The sequence below is a fragment of the Phoca vitulina genome, unplaced genomic scaffold, assembly GCF_004348235.1.
Source record: "Phoca vitulina isolate PV1807 unplaced genomic scaffold, GSC_HSeal_1.0 scaffold46, whole genome shotgun sequence".
NCBI classification, from domain to species: Eukaryota; Metazoa; Chordata; class Mammalia; order Carnivora; family Phocidae; genus Phoca; species Phoca vitulina.
In genome coordinates this window covers 8,328,913-8,355,643 of record NW_022589749.1, presented here as the reverse complement: position 1 = coordinate 8,355,643, position 26,731 = coordinate 8,328,913, and the positions used below count along the sequence as shown (strand labels likewise).

General features: G+C 39.8%; 2 protein-coding genes across 3 annotated transcripts in view; one reads left to right on the top strand and one right to left on the bottom strand.

Moving 5' to 3' along the window:
• Positions 1-374: 374 nt before the first annotated feature.
• Positions 375-7,927, bottom strand: VPS29 (VPS29 retromer complex component). 2 transcript variants are annotated; one of them, XM_032431479.1, is made up of 5 exons: positions 7,829-7,917; positions 5,769-5,780; positions 3,340-3,531; positions 731-966; positions 375-498 (listed from the first exon to the last, which is right to left on the bottom strand). In XM_032431479.1, exons 1-5 carry the CDS (start codon positions 7,829-7,831, stop codon positions 381-383), a joined length of 561 nt encoding a protein of 186 aa, XP_032287370.1. In that variant the 5' UTR covers positions 7,832-7,917; the 3' UTR covers positions 375-380. The 2 variants fall into 2 exon arrangements, with proteins under 2 accessions (XP_032287370.1, XP_032287371.1); XM_032431480.1 differs by lacking the exon at positions 5,769-5,780 and having other exon boundaries at positions 7,829-7,927.
• A 125-nt stretch (positions 7,928-8,052) lies between these two features.
• The window catches only part of RAD9B (RAD9 checkpoint clamp component B), a 38,098-nt gene continuing 19,419 nt past the window's right edge, over positions 8,053-26,731 (top strand). The window contains exons 1-7 of the mRNA XM_032431334.1: positions 8,053-8,164; positions 10,141-10,211; positions 11,020-11,172; positions 12,288-12,402; positions 19,479-19,578; positions 22,384-22,490; positions 26,349-26,455. Coding sequence (XP_032287225.1) covers positions 8,128-8,164; positions 10,141-10,211; positions 11,020-11,172; positions 12,288-12,402; positions 19,479-19,578; positions 22,384-22,490; positions 26,349-26,455 — 690 coding nt within the window. The 5' untranslated portion in view covers positions 8,053-8,127. The remainder of the gene's footprint in view (positions 8,165-10,140; positions 10,212-11,019; positions 11,173-12,287; positions 12,403-19,478; positions 19,579-22,383; positions 22,491-26,348; positions 26,456-26,731) is intronic.

Sequence of the window (26,731 nt, the reverse complement as noted above, 5' to 3'; positions counted from 1 at the left end):
AACACAGTTTATCAAGAAAGTATAAATGAAAGGTAACTGTTTATTACTGGAGAGAAAAATGTATACAAGAAAGTCTAGATTCTTTTTCCTCATGCACTACTTTTGTAATAAAGTTCCAGATATCAACTTTGAAGATATTTACAAGGGTACATTTTTCTTAGCATGGGACCATTTACTGTATGACGGACATTTCCTCAGAGAAATCATATATGGAAATGGAACATATAGTTTACAAGAAGCTTAGAACATTATATTAACAGAAGACGATATATTTTACTGCAAAATATTATAAAAGTGATACAATTTTGTGGCTCATAAATGTTTAATTACTTGATTTGAACAGGGGAATGAAAAAAAGCCCAGCAAGACAGGCCTGGCTTTTAAGATTTTTTATATTCAATTCGTTCTACTTTCACATCATCTCCAATTAGCTGATACACGTAAGTGACAACTGTAGAAGCCTGGATGTCCATTAACACAAATGAAGGAATAATGTTTCTGGAAGAAAATATAAATAATGTCAGTGTTTTGTACTAAAAAGCACCAGCACTAAAAATTTCAATTTACAACAGTTTGGATTCAAGGAGAATTCTAGTTGTTATATATTGAAAATAATCACCAAAAGAAGATTGCCCAAAAGGCTATAATTATTGAAATGGTTGCATTTCTTCTTTATGAAATGTCACACATGCAATTATTAACTTTAAAAAATCCCCAAATTACTACTTACGTTTCCAAGGCATTATATGCTCCAGTGGCAGAACCTGGGTTAATGTAGAATTTATTTTCATGCTCAAATGCTTCAAATTTGTGTGTGTGTCCTGAGATAAGAATGTCCACATCAAACTGCCTCTGCAACAGGGCTAAGCTGGCCATATCTCCCCATGGAATAACTTGATGCCCATGGATCAAACCAATTTTGAACTGCCCAACAGTCACAACTTTCTGTTCTGGATAATTCAGATTCTAAAATAAGAAACAGACATAAAAATATACATATATTTTTAGAGATATTCATATTTTAAAAACCTGGTTAAATATTCAATCCCATGTGGATATTCTGATACAGTGCTCCCCAACTAACACATTTATTAAATATTTGATTTCTCCTCAGTCTCTAAGGCTACAACTATGCTCAAAACATAACTTATTCCAGGTAAACTGGAATTTATCAAGCAATCCCTGCCTCGTGTTTATCTTTTTTTTTTTTTTTTTTTTTTTTTAAACAGAATATGAGTTCTTTGGGGAATGCTGTAGAGAATAATTATTCCCCCGTATTTGTGAGTTTCCTCTACCTAAGAATCCTAGGCATATGACCTATAAGCTAAGTGTGTTCAAATTATATCCCAGACTTTATTATATAGATGGCTTCAAATAATAATGATAGTTAGCACCCATATAGCACTTAGTATGAAGCAGGCACTAAGGGCTTTATAAATATCAACCTATTTAATACTGACAATCCCAAGAGGTAGCTTCTATTATGATCCCCATTTTATGGATGAGGAAACTGAGGCAAAGAGAGGTTAAAATAACTTGCCCAAGGTCACACGCTAGTAAGTGGTTGAGCCAAATCAGAAGCAAAAAATTTTAATTCTTGCTACTGAAACTCTCTTTACATAACACAAACAGAACCGCAAATATGTTTTTAACCAACCAAACCTATATTCTATTTATTGACAAGAAATCTGCCCCTTCCCTTCTCATCTCCCTGTCTTTTGCCCCCAGGTGAAAGATTATCTGAACTCTTTTTTAAAATCCACTAAAAAGAGGGCGCCTGGGTGCTCAGTCATTAAGCGTCTGCCTTTGGCTCAGGTCATGATCCCACGGTCCTGGGATCGAGGCCCATGTCAGGCTCCCTGCTCCGTGGGAAGCCTGATTCTCCCTCTCCCACCCCCCCTGCTTGTGTTCCTTCTCTCACTGTGTCTCTCTCTGTCAAATAAATAAACAAATAATCTTAAAAAAAAAAAATCCACTAAAGAAAAAAAAAAAGAAAAAGACACTATGCTTATTCAGTTTGGTATAAAGGAACCCCAGTAAACAGCACCAATGAAGTTAAATGATTTATGAAAAAGCTTACCAGAAATACAAAGGAAATTCTTCACACATCAGATTTATCATGCTAAATCATACAATGTTAGTATGGGTTGGGATCTTAAAAATCATCTATTCCAATCATATTTACATAAGAGGAAACTAAGGCCAGAAAAAGGATGTAATTTGCCTAAAATCTCATTATGAACTAATAGACAAAGCTGCAATCCCAGAACTTCTTTGTTCTTTAAAGTCAGGTTTATTGAGGTATAATTCACATACAGTAAAATTACTCTTTTAGTGTACAATTTAAGGGGGTTTGACAAATGCATACAGTTATGTAAGCTCTGCCACAATCAAGACCCAGGACAGTTTTATCACCTCCCAAACTTCCTCATGCCCCTTTGTAGTTAACCCTGAAGTTAGAGAGCCACAGCAGGGTTTTCAGCATAGTGGTGATGTGATCTTACTTCACCTAAAAAGGATCACACTGGTTGCGACTTGGAGAACAAACTATGGAGGGAGGAAGCGTAGAATGAGAAAGTTGGAACACAGGAAAGTGATATGGTGGCTTGGAACAGGATAGCAGCGGTGGTGGTAAGTCTGTAATAAAAATTTTATAAACTAAATGATAGTACTATAAAAAAGTGACAAAATCACTTTTATTCCATATCAATTTATTTTTTAAAGATTTTATTTATTTTTTAAAGATTTATTTATTTATTTATTTACTTGACAGAGAGACACAGCGAGAGAGGGAACACAAACAGGGGGAGTGGGAGAGGGAGAAGCAGGCTTCCCGCTGAGCAGGGAGTCCGATGCGGGGCTTGATCCCAGGGCCCTGGGATCATGACCTGAGCCGAAGGCAGACGCTTAACGACTGAGCCACCCAGGCGCCCCTTATTTATGTTTTTGACAGAAAGACACAGCGAGAGAGGGAACACAAGCAGGGGGAGTGGGAGAGAGAGAACAGGCTTCCCGCGGAGCAGGGAGTCCGATGCGGGGCTTGATCCCAGGGCCCTGGGATCATGACCTGAGCTGAAGGCAGATGCTTAATGACTGCGCCATCCAGGTGCCCCAATCAATTTAGTTTAGAACAAGTATTTAATATGTTTACCGAGTAGTCTAACATCGGTGATTTTCAAAGAGTAAGGGACAAGTATGTGTAGTAAATTTGTATTTGGGAAGTTAACAACAACAACAAAAAAACCTCGACAATTGCGAAACTCAGGTGTAAAGGATAAAGCTTATATATGTAAGAATCAAGAAAAGAAATATTTGTGAATGTAAAGAGAAATACATCACCTCATCGAAGTCTCCTCTCACAATATGAACATCACCGGCCAGAGTCTTGAGATAGTCATAACTCTCTTTGGTGCAAAGGTTTCCAGTACAGAGAATGTGCTGAATCTTTCCTGGCACCAGCAGTTTTTTGAATTTAGCCGGCAAACTGTTGCACCGGTGTGGGATGTGCAGGTCTCCTAATACCAACACCAACTTTAAAGTGTCAAGGTGAGACAAGGTGTAAGGTCAAACATGACGTCAAAACAAGATGTTCTCCTCTCTTAACTCCCCTTTAAACTAAGCAGAGATTCCAGAACCCAAAGAAGCGGAAGTTATCCATACAGTTCTTACCATGACCATTTAAACAAAGACACATATGGTAACATACTCTGTTCTAATCAGCCTTATTTTATTTTGGTCATAAACCGTGTGTATACATAATACAGGTCATCATTCTATTTACCAAGAATAAAATCAGGCTTTCTCAAGCAATTCATTTAGAGACCTATAAATGACACTGAACTTAAAAAATTGCAAAATGAAAAATATACTACGGGGTCCTATGGAATTTGGCATTTTTGAGTGATAGGGTAATTCATATTTCTGCAGCTATAATGTAAAACACAGTGTACTGATTCCAACGTTCCAGGAACATTAATAAAGAGAATTGTTAAAAATGTAGTGATAGAGAAAAAACTTAATTCTATAATTTATGTTTACTAGACAAACTCTTTGGAGGAAAAGTAGCCAAAATTTACAATATTTGTTACTAAAAACTATTAGCTATATAGACAAAGGAATAAAAACAGCCTATGTTTCATAGAGTTTCAATAGGACAAACCCATGCTTTTGAATTCTGATCACTATTCTCTCCTCCTTCCTTATGAGAAATCCTCACTGTCATATTTTTACTATCCAGATTAAATGGCCTATGTATCTTCAGTTTGGTTCCCAAACCTAAAATAACATCTTCACAGTCTTTCATGTGCATTTGAGCATTTAAAAAGAGAGAGAGAGAGAGAGAGAGAGAAAGATCAGCTAAATAAGTGATGAATTTAGGAGGAGGTGGTTTAGAGTTGTAATACAGTCTCAGATGACAAAAATAAATTTTGCACTTAAGTATAACAATAAAAAACCTCAATCCTGTAAAACTTTAATTTTACAATTTAAAAAATTGACATATAAACATCACTTAATTCAGTCATTTAATGGAATATTGTCAAAAGGTCATTTTAACTATTTATCGTCCAAAGGACAACAATCAATTTCTTCATGTTGATTAGTATAAACACCTTCATTCTGTAACAGGATGTTTTCCCACACAGACATCCCATCCATAAATGTACATGCCCTTTAACAGCTTTTAAAGAAGGCATGACTCTTCCTTAATATCATCCAAGAAAACATTAAATATATAAAGTAGAATAAAAACAGAAAAGTTTTGCCACCATAGACTTTAAACTTAAATTAATCAAAAACAAAATGTGTGAAACTAGAATTATTACTAAAACAAACTTGATTCATCTTGCAACAAATATCAACATGATTACAAAGGACACAGAGTAACTGAAGTAACACAAGGTTACAAAACTAGCACACTTTAAAAATAAATTGTTAAATAAGTTTCTTCTTTTTAAAGAGTAGTTTCAGCTGGTATTTGTTCAATGACTTAATTGTTTCAATCCAGATCTTAGTGGATAAAACATCTTAGTGTAAAACTAAAAACCACTATGAAGTTTCCACCCTCTTTGGTAATCAATGCAAAAGTACCTGGAGAGAGAACAATCTTCATCTTTAGAGGGGGATACCTTCAGATAGGGATTGAAGTACATAGTTAATGTAGGCAGCTGGCATTTGAGAAAAAGGTAAAAAATAGATTTCTATATTAAAAAAAAAAGAACCTCAAACTCATAAAGGGTCTATGTCTACTGCAGGATGAAAGATAAATGAATGAGCTGTTCAATCTGAATGTGCTAAAAAGAATATTAGTATGACATGATACTTTATAATGATCGATGACCTAAATTCTATCATGTATTATGGATTATGCCAAAGAGTATCCAGATTATTAGCAGTTTAAAGATATAACTATATGAATGAGCAAACAAAAATTATTTCAAACTAGTAAAGATTCTTACTAAAACTCTTGTTTCATATAGGTGACTAAGTTATTGGGGAAACAGTGTCACATAACAAATGTCATACTTTGAGGAATGTCCTTGCCCAAATTCCACACTTTGGACAGTTCAGGTTAGACAAAGTTTATATAGTCTTTTGAGAAAGCAAAAGATCCTGGAAATGGCAGTCTTGTTAAATTCAAATAAAGAACCAACCCAATCAAAGCATAGGAATTTGGCTACTTCCTGTTGGATAGATTGTAAAAGGGTGAAAATCCCAGTAATCAGCCACCCGACCACCGTTGTTAGTACGAGCTAAGAGAAGAAACTTACTCTGTGCCCAGCCTTAGTGGAATGAAGAAGTTGATTGCAGACAGGGGAATGAAAAAAAAGGGTGAAACATGACCAATGTTAAAAGAAAGCAACGAAAAGAAACCAAAAACAGAGCAACAAAAAACTCATATCAAATGAATATGCAAACAATTGTTAATGATTTCTGAGTGTTATGAAAGAAAATGTTAAAAACTGGCTTTGCTCAAAACAATACCAAAAGAACCATTTGCTGTATTTTTAAACATGACACACACACACACACACACACTCTTAAAAAAAAAATCTGCCTTGTCAATTTTTTCTACTTCTAATCTTATTCTCTATATTGACTCCCTTCCGTTTCCTGTTCTGTTTAGAATTTTATAAGACCATTTGGACAATTCATCAGTAACAACGTAAAAGAAAGCTAACATTTTGTGGATTCTTCAGGACTAATTATTCCTCAAGTATACTGATTTTAATTCTCTTATGTTCAAAATTCTAGTAGCTGGAAAATTTATGCCGCAGCTAGATCATTATTTTGTATAGATCTAACACAGCACTCTGAATACATTATCAGATGGTGAAGTCACCAACTAAAGATGATAAAAAACCAAACACATTCCTCCAGCTAAAATTGGACCTTCTCCACACCTGAATTCGCTGCCCATAGGCTCTGGACACTACTGAGTGTTGATCATTTCTAGCCTACTTTGCCAAATGAAAGGTTTTTAATCATAAAAGAATCAGCTAATGCTAAATTTTACCCAGTTCTATCTCAGGTGACAAGTTACGTTCCAGTATAACTACCCTAAAAAAGTGTTCATCTTTCAGAAAAAGCTTTAGAAACATGAGTATGGAATCATATGTCATCTTCTCAAAACTGTCTCAAAATTACTGTAAACCCATCTCTCTAAACTGGAGTCTGTTTAGAAGCAAAAATCAAAAACGGGATTAAAGCCTTTCACATATACAAGACACTAAAGAAGCATAAACCATAAATCTTTGGCTGTCACATCTATAAGCCACCTCAAAGGCTATGCTTGTCACAGAATTGTGATAATCTTAAAAATGCAATGGATGCTCATCAGAAAGAAAGTCCCTTTAGAGTTACCCTCATCAACACAAATAGCAAGATAATCAGAGCTCCTTTTTGAACACGTTCTTAACTTTTTAGGGGGTGAAGGGCACCTCTGAAAATCTGATTACAGCTACGAGCCCTCTCCAGTAGCAGCTCCTGAGTTTTTACGCAGGAAGGTCTTAGGGGCGGAAACCTATCGGAGGCCAGCGGGTTGGGGGCCTGCCTTGAAGCTGGCTGGGCAATCTGATGAACGACGGAGGTAAAACTCCCCAACGTACCCCTTGGCGCCAACACTGGCTCCTTACCTGGAAAAACACACATATTCACAAAATTTTCCAATTTCAAGGAGCTCATAAACCATTTAGGAAACAAGAGTTCCAGCCATTCTAAGAGCCAAATCCAGTCCCCTGAGGACTCGCTACCACATTTCAATGGCAGCTGCACTTTATTTCAGGGGCGAAGGGGATAGTTTAGTTTGGACCTCTTTACCCCAGATGGCAAACCAAAATGGATAGGGGATTCTGCTCGTTACTTCCCGTTTTGCATCCAAGAAGCCAGCTTTCAACACATGCGGGTGGCAACCGGTATACCCCAACCAGCGGGAGGGGCCTTTTAAGGGACAGGAGTAGGGAAACGTCTGGAAAAGGAGGGGACCGTGCCCCTTTCTCGGGGACGCTGGAGGCCCAGGCCCAAAGGCCTTTCCCGACTCGGGCGTGCGGGTCTCGTGACAGGACGAGCCGCTGAGAGGGGCCCTTTCCCCCTCGGACGTCCTCTGGCCCCTGGGGCGGGGGTGCGAGGCCAGACCGGGCCGCGGCCAGAGGTGGCTGCTTCTCATCTTCCCCTGCCCTCCCCCTGGGCCTTCCCCAGGCCTGGCCCTGGGCTGCGCCCGCCACGACCCCCGGAATGGCCCACGCCCTCGCCTAGAGACTCCCAGCTGCTCCCAAGGACGCAGCACCGCGGCCCACAGCTAGGCCTCGGTCGCCGCATCTGCCGTCCTCACCATCCTGTCACTGGGCTCCGGTCAGTCACCACCACCACCGCCGCCGCCTTCTTCCTCGGGCTCCTCGGCGCCCCGCCCACCTCGCTCTCAGCCAATGACAGATGACGTCGGCGGGAGACGGCCTACGGAGGCCCGCAGAGGCCCTTCCCCGCCGTAAAACAGCGGCTCTTTGGGAAATGGTGGCGTGGGGGCGGGAGGAGTAAGATCTCGAAGCTTCGAAAAGAGCGGGCGACATCCGGGCATCTGGGGCCGTCGAGCCGAGGCGCGCCTTGGAGCGCGGCTTGTTAGGGCTCGCGGCCATGCTGAAGTGCGGGATGAGCGGCAGTCAGGTGAAAGGTGGAGCGACTTTTCTTGCATTCCTAATTAGAAAAGGGAAAGCAAAAAAAAAAAAAAAAAAAGAAGAGAGAGAAAGAGAAAGACTAAGATTCATGGGGGCGATTTCCCCATTGTCCTTTATGCGCAGGGTATGGCGACACAAGGCCTGGCCCTGAACAGCCGCCACCCACCCAGGCTCCTAGTAGCTTCCGAGGGGAGGAAGAGGGCCCATCTGCATTTATGTATGCATAGTATTCATTGGCCTCGGTGTCCATGACATGAAACTGCACCATTGGAACAGAGATTGGGAATGTGGGCCTCAAACTCGGAATGATAAGGACTGCGTGAGGAGGAGTTGGGGGAAAAAAATGATGCTTAGACAGTAAAAAGTATTTTAGTGCCACGAGGAAAGCATCGACCTGGTTTTTATTCAGATTCTACCATTTTTCGATGTATGACCTGGGACAAACCACTGAATCACTGTGGGGCTCAGTTTCCTCATCTGTAAAAATGAGAATAATAACAGCATTTTCGTCACAGGGCTTGTTGTAGGAATGAAACAGATGCATGTAAAGAGCTCAATAATAGACGAGAATGTACTTAAACGTTAAGTTCCTTGGGGATGTCTCTCTTTAAGAAAAGAACGGTTTCCTACAGATTGTAACCCGGAAGTGATCGTAGAATGGCGTCTTGTGTCATGGTTAGCTTCCCCTGGGTTGAGGCCATCCATGGAACGGTGGTAAAGAACAGGAAAGGGAAGCACAAGCTCCCAGCGGTTACAGGTTCTCAGCGTTCTAGAAGTTCTCTCGCAGTGTATAGCTCGGTTCTCAATAAACAACTATTTGTATGATTGTTTTTGCTTTTCCTCCTGGACTGTACGCAAGGCACTGTGAGGGCAGGAGCTGTTCCTGTCCTGTTCATTGCTCTACCCCCATCACAGTGGGTTGTGCTCGGAACGTAGTGGGTGCTCAGAAACTAGGCATCGGATGAGTGAAAGGTCTGCGTCAGGCAGCTCCAGGAGAAAGTGTTGAATGTGAAGTGGTAAAAAGGGAGAAATGCCTCCATCTCCCCCCACCCCCCCATCATCCCATCTCAGTTTCAGGCCGGCACCCCCAATGCACACACTTCTGATTCTTAAGCATTATAATCTGATTTTATGTCCTGGAATTTTTTCTTTTTTCTACTGTTCTATGGATTGGTGTGGTCATCCACTTTATTTATTTATTTATTTATTTATTTATTTATTTATCATCTATCTATCTATCTGAGAGAGAGAGAGCACAAGTTGGGGAAGGGAGAAAAAGAGAGGGGCAGAGTTCATGCTGAGCATGGAGCCCAACGTGGGCCTCGCATAATAACCACATGGGCCTCGCATAATATCCTCTATGTGTTTGCCACATTTTGTACTTACTCATAATTCTTTAGAATATTAACAGTGTCATATCAGATTAGACAAATAGGTCACCCAGCCTAGCCTCTCTTCCTTACAGGGCATCTGAGTGTGTTTGGTGGGAAGATCTGGCATCTTGCATGCTACCCTCAAATATCAGAGATGCATCTTGAATGCCTCTAATTTCTCTCTCGTGACTTGTTTTGACCTTGCCACCCCTGAAGTTATTAAATCCCTTCAAATCCCTCCATGCTCTGTTTTCACACTTCTTTTTTTGGGGGGGGGGGTAATATATTTATTTAAACCAAATCTAAAAATACATTAGTATGGAAATTGGCTTTCCACAGTTGCCCCATGCAAATATACAGAAAGGAAGAGTGTGCATTTTATCATTTTGCACACGCTGTAAATTTATTGAGCTCTTACTGTGTGTCTAGCATTTTGTCAAGAGTATTATTATGTATTTAAAGCAATTTTTAGCATTAGTCTATAAAACACTGTTCTTTATGCATTAAAACTTGAGTCCTGTGAATGCTGAAGTAGTCCTATGATTTGTATTTATTGTTTGAGGAAAGAATGTAAGCAGTACCTTTCTTTTTCTCTGTAGTATTTGGGAAAGCAATCCAAGCTCTATCACGAATCAGTGACGAGCTGTGGCTAGACCCATCTGAAAAAGGTGTAAGTAAGAAAATTAACAAATATATCATCTATTAAGGCGAAAGAAGATGTTTAAAGACCCCAGCCCAGATTGAATGTTAACTAGGAAACCCAGAAATTGTAATTATCCCTTTCACTGTTCATCTTTATTTTATATATCTGAATACATTGAGAGCATATTATAAAAGTCATGCAGAGAAACACAAGAGATTTAAACCAGAAATTGCAAACTGGTGGTCAAGAGGCTAGATATGGCTTGCAGAAGTGTTTTGTGGGAATGCACTGTGTTTTGTTTTTTAATGAAATAATTTTCTAAGCTTAAAAATTGGGAGAGTCCATATAAAGATCTGAGTTTCTTGCTTCTCTTAAAAGCTTAGAAGATCTGACAGTTTGGGGCCAGCATTCCCAAGTGGAAGTAGTTGGCTGGAGCTGTCCGACGGTTTCTCGCTTTAGATGAGGCAAGAGATTGCCATTCTGCTGCTATCTTTTTGCCCCCTCTTACATTGCCTTCTGTCACTTTGTGCATAAAAGTTAAAGGCATTCACAACTTTACAATTTCAACCTGCAAGACTTTAGAGTTAATACCTGTATGTATTCAATACAGATGTGTATCCATGTATGTATATGTATGCAAATTCAATATACAGTGTATGATGCTACCCATTTAGTATCTATAATAATTCATATTTATAATGTAGTCCATATAATGCAGTTATCATCCGATAGCCTTATTTGAACACATTTAATTGCAGTGTTAAACATAATAGAATTTTTTGAATTAATCATTTAGAGAAAGTTGATTTTTTCCTTAATATCTCTTATTTTTCAGCTTGCTTTAAGATCTGTGAATTCTTGTCGATCAGCATATGGATGTGTCCTCTTCTCTCCTGTGTTTTTTCAACATTATCAATGGTCAACCTCAGTGAAAGTAAATGAGAATGATTCGACAACATCAAATTTAAATTGCAAATTGGGAATGAAGGTAAATATAAGTGGCCCTGGTTTTCTCTTGTAGTGTAGAAATATTTATTACATAGTACATGTCATCTATTCTGCATTTAATACATGGTTAAAAAGGCATGCAGGACACCCCAATGTTTATAGCAGCAATGTCCACAATAGCCAAACTATGGAAAGAGCCCAGATGTCCATCAACAGATGAATGGGTAAAGATATGGTGTGTGTGTGTACACACACACACACACACACACACACATTACTCAGCCGTCAAAAATGAAATCTTACCATTTGCAATGACATGGATGGAACTAGAAGGTATTATGCTAAGTGAAATAAGTCAGGGAAAGACAATTATAGAATCCACTCATATGTGGAATTTAAATTCTTAAATTCTTAAGAATTTAACAAAAGAGAGGATCACAGGGGAAGGGAGGGAAAAATACAAGAAGATGAAACCAGAGAGGGAGACAAACCATAAGGGACTCTTTTTTTTTTTTCAAAGATTTTATTTATTATTTGAGAGAGAGAGAGAGCATGAGCGGGGTGAGGGGTAGAGGGAGAAGCAGACTCCACGCTGAGTGGGGAGCCTGACGTGGGGCTCTATCCCAGGACTCCGGGATCATGACCTGAGCTGAAGGCAGACGCTCAACCGACTGAACCACTCAGGCACCCCAGGAGACTCTTAATATAGGAAACAAACTGAGGGTTGCTGGAGGAGAGGTGGCTGGGGGGGGTTGGGGTAACTGGGTAATGGGCATTGAGGAGGGCACTTGATGTAATGAGCACTGGGTGTTACATGCAACTGAGGAATCACTAAACTCTACCTCTGAAACTAATATTACATTATATGTTAATTGAATTTAAATTTAAAAAGAGAAAAAAACAAAGTGTTAAAAGAAGGGGAAAATACCTTTTCAACCCAGAAAAAAATGAATATTGGCCATTTTATTTTTAAAGTTGACATCACATAGTTACATAGTTCAAAACAGAAATAAAAATTTAAAAATATTTTAAAAAGGCAATGCAAGGCAAATATATTCACTTATGAATATATATGCTCTTCTTTTGTTAGTTCATTTAAACTAATAGAACAACCATATTAAGTATCTGCTGTTCTATGTTGTATTTGTGTTACAGTCAATTCTGCCCATCTTTAGATGTCTGAATTCCCTTGAAAGAAATGTAGAGAAGTGCAAAATATTCACCAGTTCCGATCTGTGCAAAGTCGTCATTCAGTTCTTCTGCAGACATGGTAGGTCTCGTTAAAACTAGTTTAAAGTATTGTGGTTTTTTTGTTAATATTTTTTATGTTTAGAATATTCAAACTGCATATTAAGACTTCTCATTGCATTACTGCTTAGAATTTGGTTTTGTGGTAGAGCCGTTGTAAGTACTTGAAAAGTATTATCTTACTTGTCTCTGTAGAAGTATTATGAAGTGATTGGTATTTTTCCTTTTCCAACTTGTCAGCGGCACAAGCTTTGCCTGCATACAAACCAATTTTTTTTTTAATGTCCACTTGAATTCAAACAATAGGTGGTTCTAAAATTAACTGGCTGCTTGATGATATTCTGTAAGAGTGCCTTGGAAACAGTGTTCTTTGGTAAGAACAGAAAGGAATAGTGCCAGCTTGTATTGAAAGTCCTCTGGGAGGCAGATAGTAAGAAGCGTGGTAACTGGCCCAGGGTCACAAAACTAGTAAGTCACTGAGCCTGGCTTTGAGTCGAGCCCCAGTAGTAGGAGCCAAAACCTTTATACATTCTCTCTGTCACACCAAGCTGTAAAACAGATTTCCTGCCTCACAGCCTTGCAGGGTAGATATTCAAATGTTTTACTCACAGGACATTTACATGCTTAAGTATCTCTAGCACAGTGATTAAGAACATGGATTCTGGAGGCCACAAAGTTTGGGGCAGAATCCTGCTCTGCCCTTTCCTTGCTGATACTTTGGACAAATTATTTTACATCTGTGTGCCTCATTTGCCTTAAATGTAAAATGGGGATCATGTTAGTCCCAGCATTCTTGGGTTTTTGTGAGGATTCAATGAGTTATAGGAAGTTAGAGTTCCACAGTGTTTAAAAGAATGCCTGGCACCTTCTCTAAGTGTTAGCTCTAGTTATAATTTTTATGATTGCTGTTATTTTATTTGAAGTTAGCAGGTAGAATTGTATGCTTTAAAACTCGTGCTTGTGATATTAGTCCAAATCTTTTTTTGTAGTGGAATGGTCTTCTGGAAGGTTATCATAGTGTTACAATTATCTTTTATCTGTTACTTTGCCTGACAATTATCTTAATATTTTAAGCTCCTATTTGTATTATATTCTTTAATTTTTTCCCTGCAAAATATCAATGATTTAATGTGATTTTCCCCCTTTGAATTTTAGTTCACATAATAGCAGAATCACGTAAAGAGCATGATTAAAAGCACAGCATGCCTTGACATCACAGACATGGGTGTGGATTCTTCTATACTTCTTATTAGCTTTGTGCAAGTACATAAGCTTTGTCAACGCAAATTGAACAAACCTTGTAGAATCTCAGAAAGTAAGAGAGTTTTATTCGAGTTCAAGTTAGGACAACTGCCCGGGAAACACACTTTTCACAGGGAAGAAAGTGTTCCAGAGGATAAACAGTTTTTACAGGGTTATATACATTTTTACATCTTGTAAAAGCTGAAAAGATTATAGATTAGTATGTAGGCAGGCATCACGAGTTTCATTGTAAAGGAATGCAGGGAGCAGGAGCATTGACTGAGATGCCTCAAGGACAAGATGGCTTTCCTTTAGGCTACTCATCACAAAGCAGATGTACATTGCATGCATGGCAGGCCATAAATCAGGCTTTTGGTTTGAACAAAGTTTATGTACAGTCATGTGAATTTAGGAAGAAATCTAAGATGGCCTCCCTTGTATATCAGGCCTTTAGAGAGTTTTTCTCTCATCAGTTGTCTGTACTGTCATTTTCTTTTCTGTAAATGGGGATAATCTTACCTACGCTCGTGTTCCGGGGTTGTTGTGAACGTGAAGCAGGATCACAGTGTGAAGCACATAGCGTGGTGTCTGACGCGGAGGGAGTACTACCTCCTCGATGATTGCTGTTATTACAATGACCCTCATCCCTTATTTCCAGCTAGATTTCAAACAACCAACTTTTCAGTTTCTTTCTTTCTTTTTTAAAAAATTTATTTATTTATTTGACAGAGAGAGCGAGCACAAGCAGGGGGAGCTGCAGAGGGAGAGGGAGAAGCAGGCTTCCCACCAAGCAGGGAGCCCGATGCTGCCAGGACCCTGTGATCACGACCTGAGCCGAAGGCAGACATTTAACGACTGAGCCACCCAGGCGCCCCTTCAGTTTCTTAAGAATCTCTCAAGTAGCTTAAATTAGAGTAATGTCTAATCCATGTTTGTAATCGGTTGATTTTTAATAGCTTTTGTAGGAAAGCTGTGAGTTAGGATGCCTTAAGTTGCAACTAACAGGGAAAAAAAAAAACACATGGAAAATCCAACTCAAACTGACTTTAATAATGAGGAATATTGGCTCTTGTAAATGAAAAAAGTTCAAAATTAGGTCACAGGCGTGGTTCGATCGAGGCTGTAGCAGCTACTGCTTCTTTTCCTCCTTCCTTTTCTTTTCTTTCTTTTTTTTTTTTTTAAGATTTTATTTATTTATTTGAGAGAGAGAGAGAGTGTGCGCACAAGTAGGTAGAGGGGCAGAGGGAGAGGGAGAAGCAGGGAGCCCGATGCGGGGCTCGATCCCAGGACCCCGGGATCATGACCTGAGCCCAAGACAGACGCTTAACTGAGCCCGCCAGGCGCTCCTTTCCTTTTTAAAATTCACTCAGCTCTACTTTCCTCCATGTGTTTTATCCTAAGGCTTCTCTTACAAACTTTCAGTGCTCAGGCGGCTTGTAGCAGCAGCCGGGGCTAAATATTTCCTCTTTCACATCCAGGGGGAGAGAGAGCCTTGCCTTACGTATCCAGTGAACAAAAGTGCTAGACTTTGCTCTGACTGGACCAACCTAAATCAGTCCTAGTGGCCAGGGCATTCCCATCTCTAAGTGCCATATCTGGTCCAAATTTAATTGCGGGGGGATAAGATCACACTTGGTTTGTACCAATGAGGGCCTATCAGTGATGCTGGAAGTAGAGTCCGTCCCCCCTCCAACCTCATGGCTGCTATGAAAGGGGGAAGGGCCAATTCAGGAAGGAAGGAGACCGGAGAACATGGATGCTGCTAGGTAACTGGAGTAGTTATAGTTTCCAAAACTGCATGCACACAGCAATTATGCTTGCGATTTTATATCTGTAATCTGGTGGGGAAACACTGTTCAGATTTAGTTGAGAAAAATCACCTGGGTAGAGATAGCCCATAAGCTGTTAGAAATACATGTTTGGGATTTGGGAAGGAATTAAGGACAGTGATGTAAATTTGGCTCTCTTCATTGATAGAAAACAATTGAAAAAACATGAGCTACTAAAAAAGACTAACTTCTCTAAATCTAACCTTGAAAAGTTTCCAGAACAGTGATTTCTTGAATTATTTCGCATCTGCTAACAGGAAACAAGGATTTGTATCATCGAGAACCAAGATTTACCTGAAATGTTTATTTTATTAATAATTCCACCAATTCTCCATTCTTTCTTTGCACTGGCCTTAGAATTGCTAAAAATGAGTCTGTGAGTTCCTGAAGCACACTCTCTGATACACACCACATGCTAATGTATTCTGTCCTGGCTCAAAGAGACAGGCCTCCAGCAGAGAGGGGCTTCCATAAGAGAAGAGGAGTGCACTGGGATACTGAGTGAAAATAAAACTTTGATTCATATGCATGTATTAATGAAGTGATATCAAGAGGGCTGGAATCCCACTTCAAGGTTTCAAATTTTTGTCAAAGGGCATTCTACCGATGTACTAATGACTTTAAACTTGCTTAACAGTGAACTTATAGGGATTGGGTCCCATTTAAATAACTTACAAGATTTTTGAAGTATCACTGACCTCTGAAATTCTAAACTCTACAAATGTAACATCTCCAAAATAATGGTTGTTCCTTAGCTGTACTTCTTCAGGTTTGAAAGAGTTCTCTGGACCCACTGAGGGAAGTTCCAAATTGAGCTTATGAAGTGGCAAGTAGAACTAGCATCAGGAATCCCATGGCCAGGAGCAGATGGGATGAGACACTACTACTCAGAATGATCGTTGGCCTGGCTGCTGGGCCCCAAGCTGTTGTCACGGGTCTGTGAGATATTAAGGAGCTTATGCCAGAATTTAAGCCAAACATGTGACTAAGCATTTGCTTTAGTTCAGCTGTTGTTGTTGTTGTTATCTTTTTTTTTTCTTCTTAAGTAGGCTTCACTCCCAGCGTGGAGCCCAGTGCGGGGCTTGAACTCACAACCTTGAGATCAAGACCTGAGCTGAGATCAAGTTGGACGCTTAACTGACTGAGCCACCCAAACGCCCCAGTTGTTGTTCTTAGTAGTAAGATTTTTCTCCATGAAGGAAGTCCATTCTAATACAAAACTCCTTATTGCATTATGGTCCAGTACTTTGTGCAGCACAAGATAAGGTTAATAAATGACCCAGGGAGAAAACAGGACTTCTAAATGTTTATCCCATTTGTATCCTATCAAGGAAAATTGTTATTAAACTAGAAGACTAGAAAAACTGCAGTGAAGAGGTACATGCTTTAAAAAGGGTACAGTGCGGGGGGGGGGGGGGGCCTGGGTGGCTCAGTCAGTTAAGTGTCTGACTCTTGATCTCTGCTCAGGTCTTGATCTCAGGGTCGTGAGTTCAAACTCCATGTGAGCTCCATGCCCAACGTGGAGCCTACTTAAAAAAATAAGATAAAATAGAAAGGGTACAGTAGATGTTCTTTGGGCCAGAGATTCAGAGGAGAGAAAGGTGAAGAGGAAAGGCTTGGTGGTTAGTGACTAGGTGAGTGACTAGGTGAGTTTCCAGGAGGTGGAAATGGGAAGGCATTCTATGAGGAGCAAGCAGTGGGAGCAAAGGTATAGGCTGAAAGTGTTTAGCACTTGTCGATAAGGAAAAAGGAGAAGGAAGCAAGTGGCAAGAAAAGGAGCATCAGGAATGACAAGGAAATTAGACATTTCTCTGCTTGGACATCTTTGGCCATGCCAGTATTCACTTGAGTGAAATATTTAGAGGTATGTTCTAGAGGTATGATCGTGCTGCATATGCCAAGGCTCTTTCTCAGAATACCTAAGAAACTGCTAACAGTGGTCCCCTCTGTGGAGGGTAGGGGGGTGGCAGGAGTCAGGGGTTGGGGGTGACTTACTTTTCACTGACTATTCTTTGGTATCTTTTGAACTTTAGACCATAAGCATCTAATACCTGTTGCTCCAAAAGTAACTTGGAAATAGTTTTTAAAATAGGGTAAATTATGCCAACTTTCAAGCTTTGTGTCTTCCCAAAATAGAAATCACAGTAATTCCTTGCAGTGCCATGCTCTTTGTAGTACATCTAAGATGTACGGATGAGTGCAAAGATGAAATAGGTTGGATATGTCACTCCAGTGCTCAAAATTCTCTCAACGCCTCCCCCCAAGCCCTCCCCATTTACCCAGGGTAAAAGCCAGAGATCTTACAGTGGCCAATAAGGTCCTACATGGGTTGGGAGCCCTCTGCCTAGCAAGCTCCTTCTCCAGATAGCATGTTGCTTTGCTCTTTCTCCTCCTCCAGGTCTTTACTCCGATGGCTTCGTTTCCATGAGGTCTTCCTTGACCCCTCTATTTAAAATTGCTATCTACCATGACTGGCACCCCTAATGCCCATTCTGCTTTACTTTTTTCCTGTGGCCCTTACCACGATGTGACCTATCAATTATTTTACTTATTTATTTTCTTATCGTCTGTCTCCCTTCCCTAGAAGGTAAGCTCTATGAGGAGAGAGATTTTTGTCTGATTTGTGCTTTGCTAATCCCTAGCTCCTGAAATTGTTCCTGTGTAGTAGATTACCAGACAAGTGCTCACAAATTATTTGCTGCTTCCCACCCTTCGAAAGCTGGAGTCTGTTTCCCCAGCTGGAATCTTGGCTGGCCTTGGGCTTGCTTTATCAATTAAATAGAAGTGATATTGTGTGAGTTGCAAGCCTAGGCCTTAAGAGGCCTGGCAGCTTCCCCTGTGAAAGCAGGAACCCTTCCCTCAGCATGAGAACAAGTGCTGCACAGTAGACTTCTGGAGGATTAAGACCATGTGGTGGGAGGCCTCAGCCGTCCCAGCAGTCTCAGCCATGCCAGTTGTCCCACTGGGCCCTAAACATGAAAGTGAAGCCATCCAAGATGTCCAGCCACAGCTAAGCCAGCTGAAACCAGAACTACTCAGCTGAATTGTGAGAAATAATAAATGTTTGTTATTTTGAGCCACTAAGTTTTGGAGTGGTTTGTTCTCCAGCAAAAGCTAACTAATGCAGCTTTGTGCATAGTAGGTGGTCTGTAAATATGAAATTAATAAATGTTGCCATTATTAATTTTGTATTAAAAAAAACCCCAGGGGTACCTGGGTGGCTCAGTTGGTTAGGTGTCCGACTCTTGATTTCAGCACAGGTCGTGATCTTGGGGTCACGGGATCGAGCCTTGTGTCGGGCTCATGGGCTGGGCATGGAGCCTGCTTGGGATTCTCTCTCTCCCTCTCCCCCTCCTCCCTAAAAGAAAAAAAATCCAAGTTAGATGAGAAATGTTGTTTCTAGTGAGTCCTTCTGATTCTCACCACAACATTATGGGGCTGTAGAAAGTTACAGCCCATTTGGATTTCATTACATGGGCTCTGTATTCCAACTTAGGTTCACATTCTCCCTATACTTATTAAAATAGCATCACCTTGAAAAGTCAGTCAGCCTCACTGGGCTACAGGTTCCTCTTCTGAGACTAAGTGCCTACCCCACAGGGCTGTTGTGAAGATCATAGGTAATGTGTGTAAAATGCATACTACCGTTGCTGGCTCATACTTCCAGAATTCCCAGAAACCCAGAAATATCAAACCTGGATGAAAGGTAGTGAAAGAGAATGATAGGCACATGAACTAGAGTGGGCAATCACTATTTTACCCACAATTTAAGAAATAACTTGTATTTCAAAAGAACTTGGGAGCTCTACTGCCTGATTGGTCCAAGGATATGGCATGTTGCATGCTGTCCACTAGGGGGCAATAAACACATTTCATAAAGGAATTCTGCTCCTTCAAGCTACGGGCACCTGCCAGATAGGAAATGTTTCTTTAATTTTATTATTTTAACGTGGCTGTGAAACGTAGACTTTTTAAATAGTTCATGTTGCATTTAAAATTATTAACAGATTGCTTTATTCTTTTTAAGGTATTAGAAGAACTCATAATGTGTGTTTTCAAGAAAGTCAGCCCTTGCAAGTTATTTTTGAAAAGAATACGTGTTCTAATACACTAATTATTCAACCAAGGTAATGAGTTCTCTGGTATTTATTTTTTTTCTAAATATAATGTGGGCACAGAGTAAAGAGTTAATGCCCTTAATTAAAATTTGAAATCAGTTATATTTTTTTAAAAAGCTAACATTTGACTTGGAGAAATCCCCTTACAAGGTCAAGAGGAAACTGTGAAAAAGATAATAGTAGATAATATAATTGCTTAATGGTAGCAATAATGATTTAGTGGCAAGAAAATTCTAAAAATATCCCATTAGTGCCTTTCTACATCAAGTGATACCAAGAGAAAAATATATTACCTAATTATACTTTGCATTTATATATTGCCTTCTGTCTGAGTCTTAAAACACACAACACAAGGAAACGTTAATGTTTTTATGTAAACTGATTTTATCCCAAGTGTTTGCATTTTTTCTTTAGAGAATGTGCATTTGTCAGAAAAGTGCATTTGTCAGAAAAGTGCACCAATTTTTTAGTTAAGCTGTAGCATTAAACATTAATTACTTTGTGAGCCAAAGGATATTTTATCCTTATTGTTCTTTAAATTAAACAAGCAATACATGCTCCTTGTAATACATCTAGAATTTATAGAGGAGTACAAAGATAAAAAATGAAAAGTTTTTCTCCTTTACCTGTCCCCTCTATCCCACTTTGCAGAGGTAACATCAATCAGCAATTTGGTGTATATCCTTGTAGATCTTCTTCTCTATATAGCCAATCTCTCTGTAACTCACCCTCTCCTTATAGCTATGGATATCTTTCTTTCTCTTTCTTCTTCCCCCCTCTCAAATTTATATTACTTATTAGATACATACTTATAACTAATTTTTTCAAAGAAAATGTCCTACTGTTATTATTTGGCAACTTGATTTTTTAAGTTTCTGTGTCAGTTCACTTAAATCAATCTTATTGTTTTTAATGATTACATAATTTTTCACTGTATGACTGAACCATAATTTAGTTACCCATTGTCCTATTAGTGAAAAAGTAGGTTGTTTCCAGCTTTTTGCCATAAAAAAAAAAAGTGTATTAGTTGCCTATTTCTGTGGAACAAATTTCCCCCAAACTCAGAGCTTTAAGAAACCAGATATTGATTACTTCATAGTTATAAGTGTGGCTTAACTGGGTGCATCCGGCTCAAGGTGTCTCATGAAACTGGAGTCAAGCTGTCAGCCAGGGCTGTGGTCTCATCTGAAGGCTGGACTTGCGGGGGGGGGTTCACTCCCAAACTCACAGACATGGCTGTGGGGAGCCCTCAGATGACCGACTTCCAAGCTCACTAGTCTGGTTGCTGGTAGGCCTCAGTTCCTCACCACACAGGCCTCTCTGTGGATTATCTGATTGTCCTTACAACGTGGCCACTGGTAATCAGAAAGAGAGAGAATTGATTGAGATGACTGATTGAGAGAGAGAATTCACAAATGGAACCAAAGTCTTTTTATAATCTAATCTCAGAACTGACATTTCATCACTTCTGCCATTTTCTTTGTTAGAAGTGACTCTGTAAATTAAGCCCACACTCAAGGGCAGGGGATTATATGAGGGCATAAGTACCAGGAGGTGGGGATCACTGGGGGCCATCTTATACACTTAACACAGAGTCCTAGAAATGAAATCACTGGGTCAAAGGCTTACCAAATTTTAAATTTGCATACATACTGACTACCAAATTGCTGTCTTAAAGGATGAGCCAACTTACATTCCCACCAGAAGTGTAGGGGAGTCCTTTCAAGTAACATATATGATCAATCTTTAAAATTTTTGCCAACCTGATAGGTAGAAAATTGTATTATTAGATGTCCTTTTTTGTTGCGTTGATTCCTTGGGAGTTTGAACATCTTTTCATATATTTATTGTATTTTTCTTCCTTTTTGAATTGCACATTTATGTTGTAATTTTTTTGTATCAGGTTACACCATAACACTGGAAAAGTTCCTAGATGAATTTAGTAGGTGTTCCTGACATTTTGGCATCAAGAAACACTGCTGAGCTAATGTCTAGCATCAGGTTAACATCAACATTACATACATTCTAAGAATCTCACTTTTATCTGACAACACCTCAATTTCAAAAGTAGCCCAGATCTTGTAATGTAATAATAAAAAGATAACCTAATTAAAAATGGGCAAAGGATTTGAATAGATAATTTGCCAAAGAAGATATACAAATGGTTGAAAAGCTCATGAAAAGGTGCTCAACATCATTAATAGTTAGGGAAATACAAGTTAAAAAACTTTAAATCTGTGAATTGTATAGTATGTGAATTCTGTATCAATAAAACTATTTTTAAAAAGGGAGCCCAGGATAAAAGGGCATTTGGGATGTCAAGACAACCTTGAAAGTAATAGGTAATAATCTAGGACAAGTAACAAAGGGAAAGAGAATGTAAGTAGCAGGCTGCTCGTAAACCTCTACCCCTCACCCAGATCTCCAGCATAGTTCCACCTGGTTCTGTCTGAACAGCGATGTTTTCTACTACCTCCCTTAGGAGTATGATTGCAGGTCATTAAAAATATATAGGGGGTATATAAAACCATGGAATTGAAGACATTTCTTCCAGTGTCTGGTTTATTCTACAGCTTTCACATGTCATACTAAGAATATATTTTACTATTCTCTTGGCTTTCAAGTGAATTTTAAAAATATACTAAAAATATTGCAGCTCACGTAGAAAAAATAAGATAGGTATTTTGGGTAAGTTTTTAAAAAATCTAGGCTGACTAACCTGTTTATTTCCAGATTAAAGATTTGAGTCCCATTTAATAAGATTCTTTCTTCTTGTTTTTCAAGTAACATAGTACTTTTCATTACTTTTTGTAGAGTGCTTGCTGAGGCAGTTGTTCTTTTTACATCAAGTCAAGAAGAAGTTACTCTTGCTGTTACCCCACTCAGCGTTTGCCTTAAGAGTTCCAGTGACGAACCAATGGGTGAGGACTACATCTGTCATGGCGCTCGGATGGCATGTCACTTCCTGGGTTTCTTGATGACTGACCATACAGTAAACATTGGTGGCATAACGTTTATTCTTGTCTAAAAAGCAGTAAGATGTAGAAAGATCATTAAAATTTTTAAGGGATCCAGGAAATGGAACAGAATCAATAATTAAAACATTTGGCTTTGAAATTCAGGTTGTTTTAAAATTAGGAGAATCGTTACTGAGAAAAGTATATTTTCAGTTAAGATTTTTAAGGTCTGGTTTTCATCTTTTTTTAAATTTATTTATTTTTTAGTAATCTCTGCACCCAACATGGGGCTCAAACTCACGACCCCAAGATCAAGAGTTGCATGGTCTTCTAATTGAGCCGGCCAGGCACCCCTGTTTTTCATCTTTTATCACCCTTTGTGTTTAGCATAAAGAAAAATTAAGAGGCCAGCAATCCAATTGAGATTATTGTTAATCACATAAGAAGAAAAAGTAGCTTTGAACTAGAGAAGTAAGATATTCCAGATGGCAAATACACACAGCAGAAAACATGAATACTTACGTCAGCTCCTCCAAGAAGTTATCTAGATTGAATGGAGAAACTAAGGCATGATTGAATCAGAAGTTTTGCTATCAAGAAAATTGACTATGGTCTTTTGGGTACAAGCTGTTTGAGACTCTTTAACCTTGGGTAATTTGGTGTGTGTGTGTGTGTGTGTGTGTGTGCATGTGTGTGTGTGACAGCAGTAAAGAAAAGAAAGGGAGGGAACTGTATTATTCCAGACTGAAAAACCAGTAGAACTAGGGCTGAAACATCTGTCACTCCATTGATCGCCAGGATTGATTTAGCTGATCTGGCTGCTAGGCGGGTGTCCCCTTCCTCCCTCACCACTCCATGTGTGTCCCTCCCAAAGCTTCACGCTCAAAGAGGACAACCTTCCCAATAGAGGAGGACCGTTCTTTGGTCAAGGGTATACGAATAGCTGAGCTTCCCTGCTGGAGCCTTCAAACAAGCTCTCAAGGTCCATTTGCAGGAGAGTGTAGGGTAGTCAAGCTTCCAAGACTCCAGACACATCCAAATGAGGCGCTACATGTGGTAGTCTGCCTTTCTTTAAAGAGAAAAAAAAAAAAAACCACAATGAGATCTCATCTTATACCTGTCAGAATGGCTAAAATCAAATACACAAGAAATAACGAGTGTTGGCGAGGATGTGGAGAAAAAGGAACCCCCGTGCACTGTTGGTGGGAATGTAAATTGGTGCAGCCACTATGGAAAACAGTATAGAGGTTCCTTAAAAAATTAAAAATAGAAATATCATATGGTCCAATAATTCTGCTACTGGGTGTTTACCCAGAAAAAATGAAAACACTGATTTGAAAAGATACATGCACCCCTGTGTTCACTGCAGTATTATTTACAATAGCCAGGATATGGAAGCAACCCAAATCCCTCATAGACAAAGGGATAAAGAAGATGTGGTGTATATATAACGTAGTATTACTCAGTCATAAAAAAGAATGAAATCTTGCCATTTGCGACAGCATGGATGGACCTAAAGGATATAATGCTAGGGGCGCCTGGGTGGCTCAGTCAGTTCAGTGTCTGACTTTGGCTCAGGTCATGATCTCAGCGTCCTGGGATCGAGCCTGCGTCAGTCTTTCTCCTCAACAGGGGTCAGCTTGTCCATCTCCCTCTGCCCCTCCCCTTGCTGGTGCATGAGTGCCCTCTCTCTCTTTCTCTCTCAAATAAATAAAATCTTTTTAAAAAAGGATATCGTGCTAAATGCAATAAGTCAATCAGAGAAAGACAGATACCATATGATTTCACTCATATGTGGAATTTAAGAAACAAAACAAATGAACAAACAAAGAAAAAGAGACAAATGTCTTGGGACGCCTGGGTGGCTCAGTCGGGTTAAGCGGCTGCCTTCGGCCCGGGTCATGATCCCAGGGTCCTGGGATGGAGTCCCACATCGGGCTCTTGCTCAGCAGGGAGCCTGCTTCTCTCTCTCTCTCCCTCTGCTTGTGCTCTCTCTGTCAAATAAATAAAATCTTTAAAAAAAAAAAAAAAAGAGGGGCGCCTGGGTGGCTCAGTCGTTAAGCGTCTGCCTTCGGCTCGGGTCATGGTCCCAGGGTCCTGGGATGGAGCCCCGCATCGGGCTCCCTGCTCCGCGGGAAGCCTGTTTCTCCCTCTCCTACTCCCCCTGCTTGTGTTCCCTCTCTCACTGTGTCTCTGTCAAATGGGTAAAATCTTTAAAAAAATAAAAATTAAAAAAAAAAGAGACAAACATCTCTTAAATACAGAGAACAAACTAGTGGTTGGCGGGGCGTGTGTGTGAAATAGATAAAGGGGATTAAGAGTAATTTATCTTGATGAATACTGAGAAATGTATAGAATTGTTGAATTTTTATATTATATACCTGAAACTAATGTAACACTGTATGTTAACTACACTTCAATTAGAAAAAAAAGAAAGTGAGAAAAAGAAAAGGTACTCGTGTGTGTGTATGTATTTCTTTTTTTTTTTATTCTGAATTTTTATTTTTGTGGTTCCTTTCAGATATCTTTGTATCCATGAAATGTTTCTCCTCTTTCCTCCCGATTTTAAGGAGAAATGAAAATGACAAAGACTTTCATTTCTTAGCTTTATCCTGAGGCATCTTTGAGAAGGAAGCAATAGGGAGCTATGCAATATTCACAAAGATGACCCTACTTTTTGCTGAATGACTTGCTTTCTGTGCTCAGTCAGAAGCCTACAGACAAATAGTGCCTATTTTATGTGTGTTTGTTGTTTCTTTTCTCCCTCGTTCCTACTTCCTCCTCCTTCTTTTTAAACTTCTTACATTTCCCAGCTTGCACAGGTGAGGCCTCATGTCACTCAGTACAACACGATGAAGCACCTCTGGGGTGCCTGGGTGGCTCAGTCGGTTAAGCGTCTGCCTTCGGCTCAGGTCATGATCCCTGGGTCTGGGATGGAGCCCCACATCGGGCTTCTTGCTCAGTGGGGAGTCTGCTTCTCCCTCTCCCTCTGCTGCTCTCTCTCTCTCCATTATCATTGCTTCTTTTAAGTGCTGAATAACTTCTCGATTCTGCCTCCTTTTGGACTTTCTCCAGTGACTTTGAACAGGCAATCTTTACATTTCGTGGTTCTGAAGGCTGTAAGTCAGCTGAGGGCCTCCTCCCGGGTCACAGACTTCTTATTGTGTCCTCCAGGGCTGAAGGTGTGTGTTTGTATTTCTGAGCGTGTATATCAAACATTTTTGTAGTGAAAAACTCAAAATAATTCATTCTTATCTCTTATGTTTCTGTGGGTTGATGGGGCTCAGCTAGACAGTTTGTTCTTGGGGTCTCATGCGATTGCAGTTAGACAGTGGCTGGGTCTGGAATCATCTGAATCCATCCAAGATGGCACACTGACACGGCTGGGAATTGGTGCTGGGAGCAGAGCTGGGCTGTTAATCAGAGTGACTGCACACATATGGCCTCCCCATTAACTTGGTCTTCATGTAGCATGAACTCAGCATGGCGGCCAAGTTCCAAGAGTGAGTGTTAAAGGACAGAGGAAGTGGATGGAGGATAGAGGAAGCGGAAGTTGCCAGTCTCTTAAGGCCTGGGCTCGGAAACCAACACTAGGTCATTTCATCCATAGCACCATATACTGTTGGTCTTAGCAGTCAGAGAGCCCAACTACCCAAATTCAAGGGGAGGGGACATAGGGATAGACCCCATCTCTCAGTGAAAGAGTGTCAAAGGATTTGTGGCTATTTTTAATCTATCACTTACAGTTATATTTTCATATTAAAATGTAACAAGTACCCCTGGAACTAATTCTATTCTTTCTTTACCTATAATATTGAACAGGTTTGACCAATTCTGTGTACAGTGAAATGTTTGTTGGCCCAGATGAGTTTGACTTCTTTCAAATTGGAGTTGATACTGAAATAACATTCTGCTTCAAAGAATTAAAGGTAAACAAAAATTTGTATCAAAATTTCACTGGTAGTTTTTAAAATAAAGACTTCGGGGCACCTGGGTGGCTCAGTCGTTAAGCGTCTGCCTTCGGCTCAGGTCATGATCCCAGGGTCCTGGGATCGAGCCCCGCATCGGGCTCTCTGCTCAGCGGGAAGCCTGCTTCTCCCTCCCCCACTCCCCCTGCTTATGTTCCCTCTCTCGCTGTGTCTCTCTCTGTCAAATAAATAAATAAAATCTTTATAAAAAAAAAAATAAATAAAAATAAAATAAAA

Bases quoted from the DNA above. Each gene is read 5' to 3' on its own strand.
- VPS29 (XM_032431479.1), bottom strand. The intron at 967-3,339 runs GTGATGTATTTC...TTCTTATTTTAG, and splicing joins TGAGAGGAGACTTCGATGAG to AATCTGAATTATCCAGAACA. The intron at 499-730 runs GTAAGTAGTAAT...ATTTTCTTCCAG, and splicing joins GCATATAATGCCTTGGAAAC to AAACATTATTCCTTCATTTG.